The sequence below is a fragment of the Astatotilapia calliptera genome, chromosome 17, assembly GCF_900246225.1.
Source record: "Astatotilapia calliptera chromosome 17, fAstCal1.2, whole genome shotgun sequence".
In the NCBI taxonomy this organism is placed as follows: domain Eukaryota; kingdom Metazoa; phylum Chordata; class Actinopteri; order Cichliformes; family Cichlidae; genus Astatotilapia; species Astatotilapia calliptera.
This window is the reverse complement of record NC_039318.1, coordinates 31,925,865-31,939,945: the sequence shown is the minus strand read 5'-3', so window position 1 is coordinate 31,939,945 and position 14,081 is coordinate 31,925,865. Positions and strand designations below refer to the sequence as shown.

Genomic DNA, 14,081 nt, shown 5'->3' with positions numbered 1-14,081 from the left:
CTGCCAGCAGAAACTTTGATTGCCTCTCATCCACACCAGGGATATTTATTTTTTAAATGTGGTAAAATAAATGAATGTATAAGGTTTGATTAAAGAAGAGAGTGGAGAAAAACATGATTCAAGCCAATAAAATGAATTATGAGCGTTCTTTCTCTATGGAAGCCTGCGAGGCAGATTTTCTTTAGCCACAGCAAGGATGACAAACCCATTATGGTGTTCATCACCAGCCCTGCACCATGTGATTTGGTGCCGCCTCCTCCACCTCCTCCTCCTCTTCCCCGCCACCAAATTTTAATTTTGCATGATTAGCCTTGCGTCATTAGGCAACTTCATTCAGATGCGAAACACACGAAAAATCGGACAGCTTCCAGACGGCAAATATTTTAAGAGTGCCCTCGCTTCTGTATTTTCTGTCCGTGGTGCCTGGCCGTCCTCAAAGTGCAATGGAGATATTAAGAATTAAGCACATGTTATTTAAGAATCCCATATTTTATTTATTTATATATATATATTTTGCCTTTAATTCCTACCAGTGTATTATGTGTTTTTAATAATGCAAATACTAATAAAGCAATGCAGGTGCTCTGATTTACAGCCAAATTTTAGTGGCTTTAAAACCACATTTAGATATTCTTCCCATTTCAGAAAGCACCAGGACATGCATCTCTTTGTATTGCTTCATTTACACAATGAATGCATAATTGCTCCTCCTGCATCCCCCCTTTCTCCTTTCCCCCCCTCCCTCTTCTTTAAATGCTTTAATTTGCAGAGGGGGACTGAGGGCTTGATAATGGAAGCGTAAAAAAAAAAAAAAAATAGGAGGGAAAAAAAGGGGGGAATTGTAACAAGAAGAGCCCTAACCGGTGCCTCTTAATCACTTCTAGGTTTTAAATCATGATGATGCAGGAGTCGGCCACAGAGACAATAAGCAACAGTTCAATGAGTCAAAATGGAATGAGCACCCTAAGCAGCAGCCAATTAGAGGCTGGCAGTAGAGATGGGAGATCAAGCGCTGGTGACACAAGCAGCGAAGTAAGCACAGTCGAGCTGCTGCATCTGCAACAACAGCAGGTAAGTTGTGTTTCTCCCCGTCTCGTCTCTCTTACTCTCTCTCTCTCTCTCTGCCGCTCTCTCTCCCTCACACACTCCGTTTCCCCCTCGCTCTACCTCTCCGCTCTGCTGTGCTCTCTTCTCAGGCAGCGCTGGGGTGTTCTACATAGGCAGGAGGCACAATGAATTATGTTGTTTTGTGTATGTGTGTGTGTGTGTGTGTGTGGCATTGTTGTTTTTTAGGCATGTGGAAAACACATTGTTTATATAAGAGGCTGTTTAGGTTGTTGGTAAATGTTCTCGGCAGTTTGTTGTGCTGACAGCGTGCTCTGCTTGAAGCTGCTGCCTCCAGATGATGCTCAGAGTGTTTTGCTGCTACTGTTTTAGTTTAGAAATTTAGCTGTTATTTTTTTATTTCATGTTTTGCTTAGTTTTTTTCCACTAGCATTTGAATTTGGGAATATATTGGGGGTTGTTGCTGCCCTGTGAGGCCATGTGAGAAATGTAGTGCGTGTGTGTGAGACAGAGAAAAAGTGCATGACAGAGGGAGAGAGGACAGAGAAAGAGAGAGCGTGTTGGAGCATCAAACGGACCAGTTTGGACAGGGAGAGTGTGTATCTGCGCGCATATGCATGGGTGTGTATGTCATGGCTGCGCTGTATCCACCAGAGGGCCTCCTAACTCGCCACTAGTTGGAGGCTCTCACACAGATGCAGACATTCTAACCACAGACCCACCAGCAGGAGAGAAACCTTTGACCGGGACGCTTTTGATTTATAGCTTGCAGTCTCCGATCTTCACTTCCCTTCAACTAGCAAATACTTTAGATGTACTTTTTATAGTTTTTCCATAGTTTAGTTATTTATTGTATCGATTTTATTAAATGGCGCTTCTTAGAGGCACCGCTGATCACGAATATTTGATGCCTGCTTTTTTTTCCCTCCCTGCCAACACATGTTTCATTGTACCGCTGCTATTCATCTCAGTCACAGCAAGTTGAGGGTGAATTAACTGCAGGGTGCGGGGGGAGGGTGGTGGAGCGGTTGGGGGGCAGGAGTTGTGAAAGTCAGTCGCCAGCAGAGTAAAGGAGTCAAGTGTCTCTCGTGTCTTTTCACGGTGAATGATGGCTTTGACAGTTTGCCAAAAGAGCAGTGGGAGATTAGGTCAGAGGGCCATGCTTTGGGGTAGATGGAGGACAACACCGCGGGTTTTGTAATGATGCGTGCTGTCCTTTGGGCTAATGGTGAAATTTTCATGCGAGTGTGTATTTGTATTTATGTGAATTTTTCTTTTCTTCTTTCTTTTGGTGGCAACTGAAGCCCTGTGGTCAATTTGGCGAGGGCGGAACAATACGTGTCGATGAGTTTCTGCATGTGTGTATACGGGCTATTCAGTGTAGCAAAATGAAGCTTGTCCTGGAGCACGCCCCCCCCCCCCCCCCCCCCCCAAGTCCACCATCACCTCTTCTGTTCCCCATAAGCCCCATACCATCCAAACACCCATTCTCCACAACCCTATTCACCCCTGCTGGTGGCTTCAGCTGCATTATAGCACTGTGGCCTCATCCTCCTGCTTTATCACCACTCTGCCACTCTTCCTACACACACACGTATGATTGGGGTCAGACCTCTCTTTCTCTCAGGCATCACTCGTGCATTTGAAGATGTTGGGTAGATTTCGGTAATTCTCTCTTCTTTTTCTTGACAAATTAATGGAAAAACCACCACAGTGCCCTAGTAAGGTGTTGAGCGCCCATGTGTGACCAGAACACCTCTAAGGCACCTTGACGCAGATTCTTCAAGTTTCTGAAACTCTACTGGAGTGATGGAACACCGTTCTTTTAAAAAGATATTCCCTTTTCTGTGTTTTGATGATGGTGGTGAAGAGCACTGTCTGACATGTCATCTCTCAGAGGTGTTTAATCGGGTTGAGATCGAGTGGGTTTGAAGGCCGTAGCATGTGATTCACATCAGATTCATACTCAAACCACACAGTGAGTCCTAGTGTCCTTTGAAACAGAGCACAGTCATTATGGAAGAGACCATTCCCATCAGGAGAGAAATCCTAAGATAAAGGTGATCCCTGAGAAAACTTTGAATTGCTTTACATTTCATGTTATATGTTTTATTTTATTAAAATTGCAATCTGAGCAGTAGATTTAGAGATATTAGACTGTGTACTCAAAATGTAATTGAAAAGAATGGATAAAAGTGTGTCTGTCAGTGAAAATGAAAAAAAGTGCCGTTAAAAATTTTAAAAAGGCCACAGCACTGAGAGGTGGAAAAAAAGCAATGTAAGCATAAGGTGTCTAGTTAAGTCTGTGAGATGGACATACGGCTGAGAGCTGTGATGGTGTGCGGTTGGGGTTGGGTGGGGGGGTATGACAGTATGCGCCTCGTAAAGAGGCCAGCCCGAGCCTTCTCCCAACCCAGAGAGAGACACATTGAAATGAGCAGTCCGGCTAACAGGTCTCTGGAGGCTTTTTAAAACAGGGGCCCTGTGCTGTTAACTTCACACACTTCCTGTGGTGTGCTCACACTGCAAGCACAGTTCAACAAAAGGATGAGGTTAGATTTAAAAAAAAATATATTTTATATATACATCTGTTAGCACTGAGCACTGCTGCTTTTGTGTGACGGATGTGATATTGACAGGCGTATATGCAGCATGGACCCTGTGTGGCCATATACACATGCATCCATATATGCTTGCACTTTTTTTACACTTCAATGCAGCTTAAAAAAATTTCTATCCACGTTTGCTCCGAGTCCATTTTGAAGGAATGCAGTTGAATGTAATTTTCCACCCACATTTGGAATGACATTGAGTGGTCCAGTGGGTATAGAAGCTGCAGCCTCTCATCACGCTGCTGGGGGGATGATTAATAATAAGCACTGATGAATTCTCCACTGTCCCTATGGGTTCTGCCATTACCTAGCAGCTCCAAAATACCACCTGCAGCTATAATTAGAAAAGCAGCATCTTCAGGTCTCGACACCTTAGATTCGGCCAAAGTCTGTAAGATCAAGATGAAGTAATGCACACAGTTTTTCCACATCCAGATTTCAAAAGTTGAGATTTTCCTTTAATAATAATCCACTATTATTTCATTTAAGATAAAGTGAATATCTTTTACAAATTTGAATGTCTTTCGTTTTTATGCAGGTCATTGTGTTCAGTGTAAAAGCCACACATTTCGTTATCCAGCTATCTGAATAATAACCATTGTCACAATTAAATTTCCAGTCCTTAATTTCTGTCAGGGTTTCATCACCCCGTTCCCAAGGTTGTCTAAATAGACCTAATTTGATTTGAGATCACAGATTAGATACCCACTGTATCTGATTGCAATTTGCCAGCTGCAGATATGTATCAGAGCAAATGATGAATGTTACACAGCTCTAATTGCTATGCAAAATGATCACTATAAAAGCTCTCTTGTAGAGCAAAAAAAAAATGTGCTGAGCTCATAGTAGCAATCTATTTGTCATTGACCGGAGTTAGCTTTATGTTTTAATAGTATATGCTGCCAAGTATGTACATGGAAGTCATGCATCGATCTTTGGGTCTGTAACATAATGCCCTATAATGAGCCTGTTAGTTGATTACAGTGTTCTGTAGACTTAATCCTGCCAGGGTTATCAGTGGGATTGATGAGCCAATGCTCAGAACTGCTGCCCTCCTTTAAATGGGCTGAGTTCCTACAGTAGGAAATATATTGATATTCAGAGCAAGATGGAGGCACGGAAGGCTAATGTATTATGGTTGGGTCAGCCACTGTAACCAAAGACAGCTGTATGAACAACCACTGCGATCTGCTACTAGTCTAAAGACTTCACTCATTAAAATCCAGTATAATTAGAAAATGCTGGCTTCATATTTTTTGTATTTTCATAAACCTGCTCCTGTGATTTTTTTTAAATTAATTATATTTTCTTTTTTGCATGCAATGTGCTTTCTGCTTGCATGCTTGCTGGCCAAATATTTATTTTGTGCAAAAGGTGCCACTTACGGCTGACAGAGGCAGAGTTCTACATGTTGGTAAACTGGTTAGGTATGCGTTTTACCGTTTTCCTGAGGCACATGATGCAGCAAAATGCAAACTATCCAACCCCATTTAAATGAGTGCAGCATTTTGACATAAATTACAATAAGTGCGCCAAGGTGCCATCTTACTTCTAGGCTACCCCTGTCGCTACACAAGAGCTAGGCAGTGGTCCAACTTGAGAGTGACAGCAATTAACCTGCCTTCCTAGCTGTTTAGCTGGAGGAAATGGAAGGGATGAGAAATCTGACAGCAAGTGATGGGTAGTATTTAGGGTTTAGGGGCAAATTAAATTCTCCCCAAAATGAAAGTCATTAGGGAGAAAGTTACCCCACAGACAAAGGACAAAATGACAGTGTGTGTGTGTGTGTGTGTGTGTGTGTGTAGGTGTGCACGCTCTTATTTGACAGACATATGAGCTCATCTTCCTCTTATAACAACTCAAGTTTGTTGTTTAGTATAAACTGGGTACTGACACACAGTCTTCCCCTACCATCCCTTCCCATAAACAAGCCTCGAGCATCTTTCTCTCTATGCCCTTCACCTGCCTCTCTGTCTGTCTCCTTGTACTGTATTTGAGAAGCAAGAGAGACACACACACACACACACACACACACACACACACAGACAAACACGCACATACCTAAGATGCAAATCTGGGCTTTGCCCTTGAGCATAATTTAAAGGCCTAATCACCCAGACTGTCCCTTTGGATGGAATAGGGAAGGAGGGAGGGGAGGATGGTGTCTCTCATTTGCACCCTTACACAAAGAAGCTCATTAGGTTTATCTTTCAGGCCTGAGATTGCCCCACTCAACTGTGTAAATAAGACACTGGCCCTGGCCTGATGCATCAATCACCTCTCAGGACAGGAGAAAGACCTCCACTGAAATATGAACGATTTCATAAAGGAGCCTTTTGTTAACCATCATCGTCTGTGTGAAGATAAGGTTTTTCTGTAAAGGCAGGAGAAGCATTAGGAAAGCAGCATGTACTATATGTCTTTGTAAAATTATTTCCCCTTTCAGCGAAAAGGCAGTTCTTCTCTGGCAATCCTTGTGTCTGACTTATTTACAATGAAAGTCATCCTTCTTTTTATTTCAAGCCTGGCTATCAGCAGACAGTCCCCACAGAATAGTACATACAGGCCTGTGACATATAGGCCTGTAGTTTCCCCCTTTGCGATGACACTAAAGATATAGGATGTGAATGACAGCATAGCTGCTGTTTGCTCACGCTTCCCCAGACAAAACACAGTATTATTCTATTATCTATCTAGACACCACCTCTTCCTCCAACTCTCCCTCTGTCTCCCGTTCTCTGCCTTTTCCCCCCCTCCTTCTTATTCTTCAGCTCGCAGAAACCTGGCCTGTCCATCTATGTTTAAGACACATTACATGTGGCCTTCTGGAATTTACAGTGGCGCTCTCCCAGTAACTCCATTTCGTGCGGGTGTCCCTTGAGAGCATGGCGAAATGTCAAGCTGCAAAGCTTGAAAGAGAGACGAGGAGAAAGGGACAGTAAGAGAGCAGGGAAAGCAAGCGATGGAGGAATTGAGAGGCGAGGATGAAGAGAGATAGTGGAAATCTGCTGGAAATAAACACTTACGGGCATCTTATCCTCAAGCAGTTGCAGTAAGGTCAGATGAGTATACGGGTTAAAGGTGGCACAAGAAGAAGAAAACAGATCCTGCTCTGTGTGTGCACGTGCAGGCTTGCGTTTATATGGTTCACCACTAAAAGTTGACTTTAGTGTAACTGTTTATTTTCTGCTAAAAAAAAAAGAATCAAGAAAAGAGTTAGTTTGAGCTCTGCAGCATTCATGTCAGATCAACTGATTTCAGCGCTGGTTCGAATCAAATGATGGCTCAGATGATACCTTTCAAGTCATCCAACTGACAGATCCCACAATTAAGTTAAGTTGATGCAACCCACTTTACAACCGACTTCCACAATAATTCCTTCTTCCATGCTGCATTCTGTGCACTTTATGGTTTGCATGTATGCAGATTGCCCTGAATAAACCCAGTTCTCTTAATCCAAATTACTACAGTCGTAAATAATGATATTCTTTTGACTAACTGAAATATAAAAAGAAAGAAAAGACATTACCATGCAATTATATAGGAATACATTAAATGGAATCTAGTTCATTCAGCTTAGGTTAGGCCTTATGTTTGACCTGACACACTTTTTTCTCTTTTCTTTTTTTCTTATATAGTGCAGTAGCTCAGTGATAAATGACTAAGCCAGCGTTAACCTCCTCCGTGTAAATAAGAGGCAGTCATTCAGCAGCACACACTGTGGCCAATAGTCCTCCAGTCTCTAGCTAACCTCGTGCAGGCCAGGATCAATGGCCACTTCACAACTCATTTCCTTTTACGCCTCCCTAACTGCCCTGGTCCAACTCAGGGAAATAAATGGCACTGGATCTATAAGTCCACTCACGCAGACACAAACACATAAACAGCCACACGTACACACACACACACACACACTGTGGCATACTCTGAGGGGACTGAGCAATTCTTTCAGCTCAATACCCTTCACAATAATTTATTTGCAAACTGGCTCGGTGTTGAATAGTGTATCATCTTTCGTGGCCTCACAATCGAAAACGAGCATTCTGTCATTGTTTATTGCCACTCCCCTGTCGTCGGCTTAAACTGCGTACCAGTCATTAATATGGTGGGGTGGAGTGTTAGTGTCACACACACAGCCTGAATACATACATTTAAATGCCTCTGTTTTCTTCTAATGTGGAGTTAAGAGGAGGATGAAGAAAACACGTGCATGTGTGTGTGTGCATGTGTGTCAGGGGGGTGCTTTCCGATGCATACGACGTATCGCATTGCTGACTGCATTTTCTGGAAATGGTCCCCCCCCCCCCCCCAAAAAAAGGCAAGTGGCTTATAGTCATTTGATAGGCCACGACACCGCTATCCATTTAACAGAGCTTAAAAATCCTACATATGCATATGCTGGGGTGTCTTAAGCTGACAACCAAAAGACAGGATTTGCTAGAAGGCAGCTTTGGAGTGTTGTGAATTTAACAAGCATGTCTAGTATTACAGTTCCTCTCTGCTTTAGTCATGAATAGTAACAAATCAGACTCTGAAACGCATGCCCGATGGTTTGTTGTGTATCACCCCCTCCCTTCCTCTAACTAATATTAAAATGACTTCAAATCTGGTTAAGAAGATGACTAGGAAGAAGAAGCAACATCTTTAATGTCACCGGTGCTCTCGTTCTCTAAAGCGCCCCAATCTGTGCAGATTCCAGGTATCATCAGTTTTTTCTCCTTTTTCTTTTTGTTGTTGCACTTGTTAACACTCCCTGCTGCTCCGATTACCTCCATCCCTGACCCATTTTTGAATATATAAATGGCTCTATCCTTCTCCCAAGTTGTTTGTAGTTGTAACACTACACTCTACAAGGGGAGGGGGAGATGGTCTTTACACATTGCCTCCAAACACTGTATACATATGTAAGAGAGCCAGCTGGGCTCTCAGCCCTCTCCTCTTCACAGCTTTTCATACAAATGTAGTAAATAAGCTCAGGCCGTGGGGAATTTGAAAGCTCCAAACAGGCAAACTGACATGTCACTTAGCGCTGGCTTTGGCTCTCTTCACTGCAGGCTTTAGAGCTGAAGCTGGTGGCTTTTGAAAGTTTTTCAGCCAAGGTCAGGTCCTCACTTTTGCAGTCAAGGTGGAGTGCTATCTGTATCATTTACAACTTATTAATAATAATGCCAGGCTTGCTGTATTTCTACATTAAGACAAATGTAACAATTATAAAGTCAGTCAGAAGACGCTACTTAAAATGCATAATTTTGGGGTAAAAACAGAGAATAAGATGTACAGAGGTTAATAATAGAAGTCACGCTGGGAATCCATTTCAGTAGAGATAGACAGGCCCACCTTTCTCCAGCCTGTGTTCATGCTCAGACAGCCTGCCATTCCTCATCAAGAACTAACCACTGCTTATTTACCCACACTGGGGACTTAACTCACACGAATTGATCAGTGATAGCAGTGGAAAGCTGCTTGTTCCACCCTAATAAAAATGACGCCCATGAGCATATGCAGAACATGCTTTGTGGGCTAGGCGCAGCACTTCAAGCTTGAGTAGACACTAAGCTGATATTGGTTTCACGCTTGAGTCTGTAGTGCGAAATCTTCCAATGGAAAGCCAGAGATTTGATTGTTTCTGCATATGCATTTATCAGAAGTTTACATGATAAATATACATTAGCCTGGTGGCTTGGCCATGCGTGGTATTGTTTCTGCGATACTATTCTTTGTGCATTCCTTTTCACCTGTTTGGACTTCATCATCCAATTCAGCGTGAACCCGATAATCCTAATTTGCACAAAAACTTCAAATGGATTTGTAGGAGTTTTTCTTGCATCGTTAGTCCTCGCCAGAATTTCTGTCACAGCAAGGAAATACTTCTTTGTTGGCACAGGTTTTAAATGTGTGAGGAGAAAATTCCTCAGAAAATAACTGGAACTTTCTTTTTTTTTTTTCACAGAGTATCGCATAATTTAGACTCAGAAGTTGAGGTCTCTATCATTTGTATAGAACAACCCCCATTCGCCCATTGGCTTAGCCCTTACTTAATTTTGTAAGGTTTTTATCAAAGTCTTAAATTATGTCATTTATCTTTCATACAAATTTTAGCCATAGGTTTTATTTATTTAATACCCACTGTAATTGTTCTGTCCTTGTATGGAGTGCTATGAAGGGAATGATCATGCTTTTGGCACATTTATCAAAGCCCAGAGAGGGGGAAAAAAAGAAAAGCAAAACGGAGGCCCTGTTCTCACATAGTCACCAGACTAAGAGTGCGACAGAGTGATAAATTTTCTTGTTAGGAGAAATTACATCCACTAACTTGAGCTACTTCAGCATGAAATTGAAAAAGAAGCATTTCTTGTGAATTTCCATTCTTGATTCAATGAAAGATGTAGATTAGCCTTTTGGAAAAAGGGTGGGCACAAGAATGAAACTAAAGAAGTATGATTCTGCTCACGCTTGCTTGTTCTTAGAAGCGTGATATAGGATGCTGGAAAAGTCTTTGTTTATGGAAGTAAGGCCCAGTCAGGCTGTTGGCAGATTAAAGAAAAAAAGTGTTTAACATCTCTTTCTTTCTTTCTTGTGTGAGTCTGTTTGTGTGGTATACATTTATGTACTCAAGCACAAACCTTGTGCATTTTTTTTAACATTTTTTTTTTATCAGTAAAGCTTTCCAAGCCTCTTTGTCTACCTCACCCCTGTCACAGTTTGTGCCCATGATAGCTCCCTCTCTCCATCTCTTTCTCAGTTTTCACACACACACACATGGGTGCACACACACACATTTCTCCAGACCCAGCTGAGTCTAGTAGCCTGTTCTAGTGAGGGTGGTGGGGGCTGGAGGGTGGATTACTGATTGATAGACGCTGGGTGTCTGAGTGGAAGGCAGATAACTATATCTTCTGCTGCTCACTTAAAGGTCAAACACACATTGCTGTAATTGGAATATTCACAAGGCAACCGCCGAGGTACAATGCAGATCGGAGGAAAGAAAGAGAGGAGGAGAAGGAGTGCAGGACAAGATAGGTGTTACATAAGAAAAGAGATTGAGAGAAAGAACAGGGGGAGTGAAGGTGATCCATTGCCCTTCCATAGGCAGATGCAGCGGCTATTTATTGAGCTGATCTTTCGGGGAAGTGAGGCATTCACTGAAAGATACATTGCCCTCAATGGAGAGCAAGCCTGGATGAGGAGACAGGGGGCTAATGGCAAGACCAAGTAGTCACATAAACGTGTACAAATGGCTATTAAAAGTCTGTGCTCCTTTGCTTTAGTGGAAGGAAAATTGGATTGAATTCGGTTGGGCAAAAAAGACGTACGTAAAAATCATTGCAACGGATTATCTAAGGCCACACACGCAAAGTAATTTATATGCTGTTTTGTGATTGCTATCTATACGCAAAATAATTGCTTGAATTGGCTGGAAAATTTGCCGTATGTGTGGGTGAGATGAGTTCATTCACTAAGGTCAGGGTGCTCTCTTTCGATGACGCCAGGAGAGAGCAACACTTAGACTCGACACTTAACCTGAGCTCTCCAGGATGAGACAGACAGACACTTATACTATTGACCTGCAACAACAGAGCCCCCAAGACGGGGGTCTTATACAGATGCACTTAAGGCTTGAGTTGCTTATGCACACTCACAAACAAATACTGAGGATTCTAAATGATATCACCCCAATTTAAATGAGTTTTCCTTGGCATGAAGGGTGTAGGGCACTGCTACTCAGTAGCTTTCCTGTTTTCCCTAATGATTGTTTTGTGTGAGCTTTGACTTGGTATTTTTATCAGTGGTATAATGGGAGAGGAATGCACTTAAATGCAGTTTACCTACCAGGGATGCTCCAGCTGAGGTGTGCTGGGGTTTACCTAACCTTTTATTTACTCTTATGCTCCTGGACTTTGTTTGTGCACATGCATCTTATGTACAGTGCACAGACTCACACATTTGTGTCAACACGCTGATCCTTTCTGGTGTCTGCATTTTGCAGGGTGCTGATTATTTACTAATCACCTCTGGTTGTTTATTTATTTATATAAAAGAGTGTGCTTTTGCTTCCTTAATAGCTGCAGTAAGCAAAAGGTGAATACTTCTATTTTTAATATAATGTATATACAACATGTTCTGGATAATCAGCATACTACTTTTAAGAAACTGGGTCTAAGCAATTGGGGTCTTTTTCCCATAGTTCCAGTTTTTTTCACCCAGCTCAGCACCTTTTCCAAATGAACTATGGCTGGCCTGAATGCCACATTACATATCAGTTATTCATCCAGCTGTGTGAACTCTACTTGCCGGGAACTGTGAACAGTAGACGAGCCATAATCACCTGAGAATGAAATCAGGCGCAAAAAGAGCTATTCCATGTAGAGACGGGTGACAAATTAAAGGAAAAAGCATCTTAAAGCCAGAACAGCTTCAAAGCAACTTGGCATAGATTCACCAAGCCTCTGGAACTCCATTCTTCCAAATGATATTCACCTCATTTGATGTTTTTGATGGTGGTGGTGCTGAGATGTAATGACCACAAAGCCAATAGCATATGATTCATATTATTTTCATTCTTCCCAAACCTCTAAGTGATCCCTTGTATAGAGACATTGCCATCCTGGAAGAGACCAATTGAAATGTTTCTTCACAAAATAAAAAGGGTCACTCGGAACAACTTTTTATTGATTGGCTGTGAGCTCTAATTTGTTCCTGACCTTTCTATGGCAGCATATGAACATGGTGTTTTGCAATGTTAATGCGGTGGGAGAAACAGAGAATAAAAGCTATAGCTAATTCCAGGCTTGCTTTTGCAAAGAGAAGATTTGACCTCACACAAATTGTGTCATTTTCAAACACACACACCTCTGTCTTGCTCAACTCACACAAATACGTTCCCAGTTTCTCCTCTCTGTGTCCGTCTCTATTTTTCTTGCTCTTTGTGATAGTGTATTGTGGAGGTTTGCTGTTGTCAGGCTCTAAAGGACTTCCCTTGGAACAGCAGTAGATAAAGACCTTTGCTGAATGGTCCTGCTGTCATCTTATCTAAATGGAGTTGTACAGCACAGGTCACACTAAAGACAAGCCACCGGCTGAGAAACAGCACAAGGAAAGCAGGTACATTGTGTGGGTAAATTGTGTTTCAATGGTGATGAAGCATGGAAGAGGTGCACTGAGACAATGGATAGAAGCAGTTATTATCTCTATATGATTTGGAAAAAGTAAGAAATTATAAAGTCGAGGAGCAGCTATGCTTATTGTGATTACTTTTGTGGTTCAGGTAAAAAAAAAAAAAGATCTATAGCCTGAAAGTAGAAAAACTACTGCCGTCCTTTGCTAGAACAGATACACCATTGTACTTGCACAGAATATCTACAGTGACACCAGCAGGAGGTAGGATGTTAGCGACTGTTAGTGGTTGCAGTGAGCGACAGCAGGCTGTGCTCTCTTGTTATTGCTGGCACGGGCCTCAGAGTGTCTCAGCAGACACATCGGTGCATATGCACTCTTCAACTTTCAGCCATAAACACGCACACTTTATCTGTGATGGGCAAAACAGACCCGCGTTTTGTCTTTGTTGGTGGAAAAATAAGCGTGAGGTTACACAATGGAGCTTTAGACACCCCCGCGCCCCTCCTACCGTTCGCGCTCGTCGCTCCAGTGCGAGCCTTCTTCCTGGGGTAGGAGCGAGCAAATTCATCTCGTCAATCCTCCCGGGACGGTGTAGCTATGCAGCTCTGTTTACTGTGGTAGAAAGTTAATATAAATTTTCATCAGTGGGAGAAGTTTACACATACGATTCTATTTGTCCTTCATTATTAGCACCTGAGTCTGGGGCTGGGTAGGCATAATTGTCTACAGACACAGGCCAAATAGATGCAAGGGAAAGGCAAATAAGCACACCCAAAAATAATTTGATGCTTGTGTGTTACAATCCTCTATCCTAAGAATTCTTAATCTAGAGAATCAATAAACAAGAGGTGAGAGAGGGCGGAGAAAGAAAAGATGAGAAGAAGAAATGAACAATGTGATATGAGCAGGCGGAGGGAGGCGAGAGAGAAAGGAGTTTGACTTGAATTCAAAGTGCAGCAAATAGGCGATAAGGAAATGAACAGTACAAGCAGTCAATATAAGTTTTAGACATAAGTAACACAACAAACCGATCTAATTTCTATTTTCGGCTAAATATCGCTGTATATAGACAGAGGAAGCTGAAGTTGCTGAAAATATTGAGATAGAGGTAGCAGAGTGGGACACAGAAGCCCATTGTTCTGCTGGATAGCTTTACCTCTGTCCTGAGGCCCAAGCAGATTCTCCATGGACCTCTCCCTCCCTTTCTCTCTCCCGGTCCCTTTTTCACTTCAGACTGTTGATTTATTGGCTCATACATTAAAATGCTCATTACTCCTACATACTTTC

General features: G+C 42.3%; 1 protein-coding gene across 7 annotated transcripts in view; it reads left to right on the top strand.

The window, feature by feature from the left end:
- Nucleotides 1-14,081, top strand: part of foxp2 (forkhead box P2) — a 102,107-nt gene that overhangs the window by 43,690 nt on the left and 44,336 nt on the right. For all 7 annotated transcript variants that reach the window (XM_026147617.1, XM_026147621.1, XM_026147620.1 and 4 more), the window contains one exon: nucleotides 885-1,071. In XM_026147617.1, coding sequence (XP_026003402.1) covers nucleotides 895-1,071 — 177 coding nt within the window. In that variant the 5' untranslated portion in view covers nucleotides 885-894. The remainder of the gene's footprint in view (nucleotides 1-884; nucleotides 1,072-14,081) is intronic.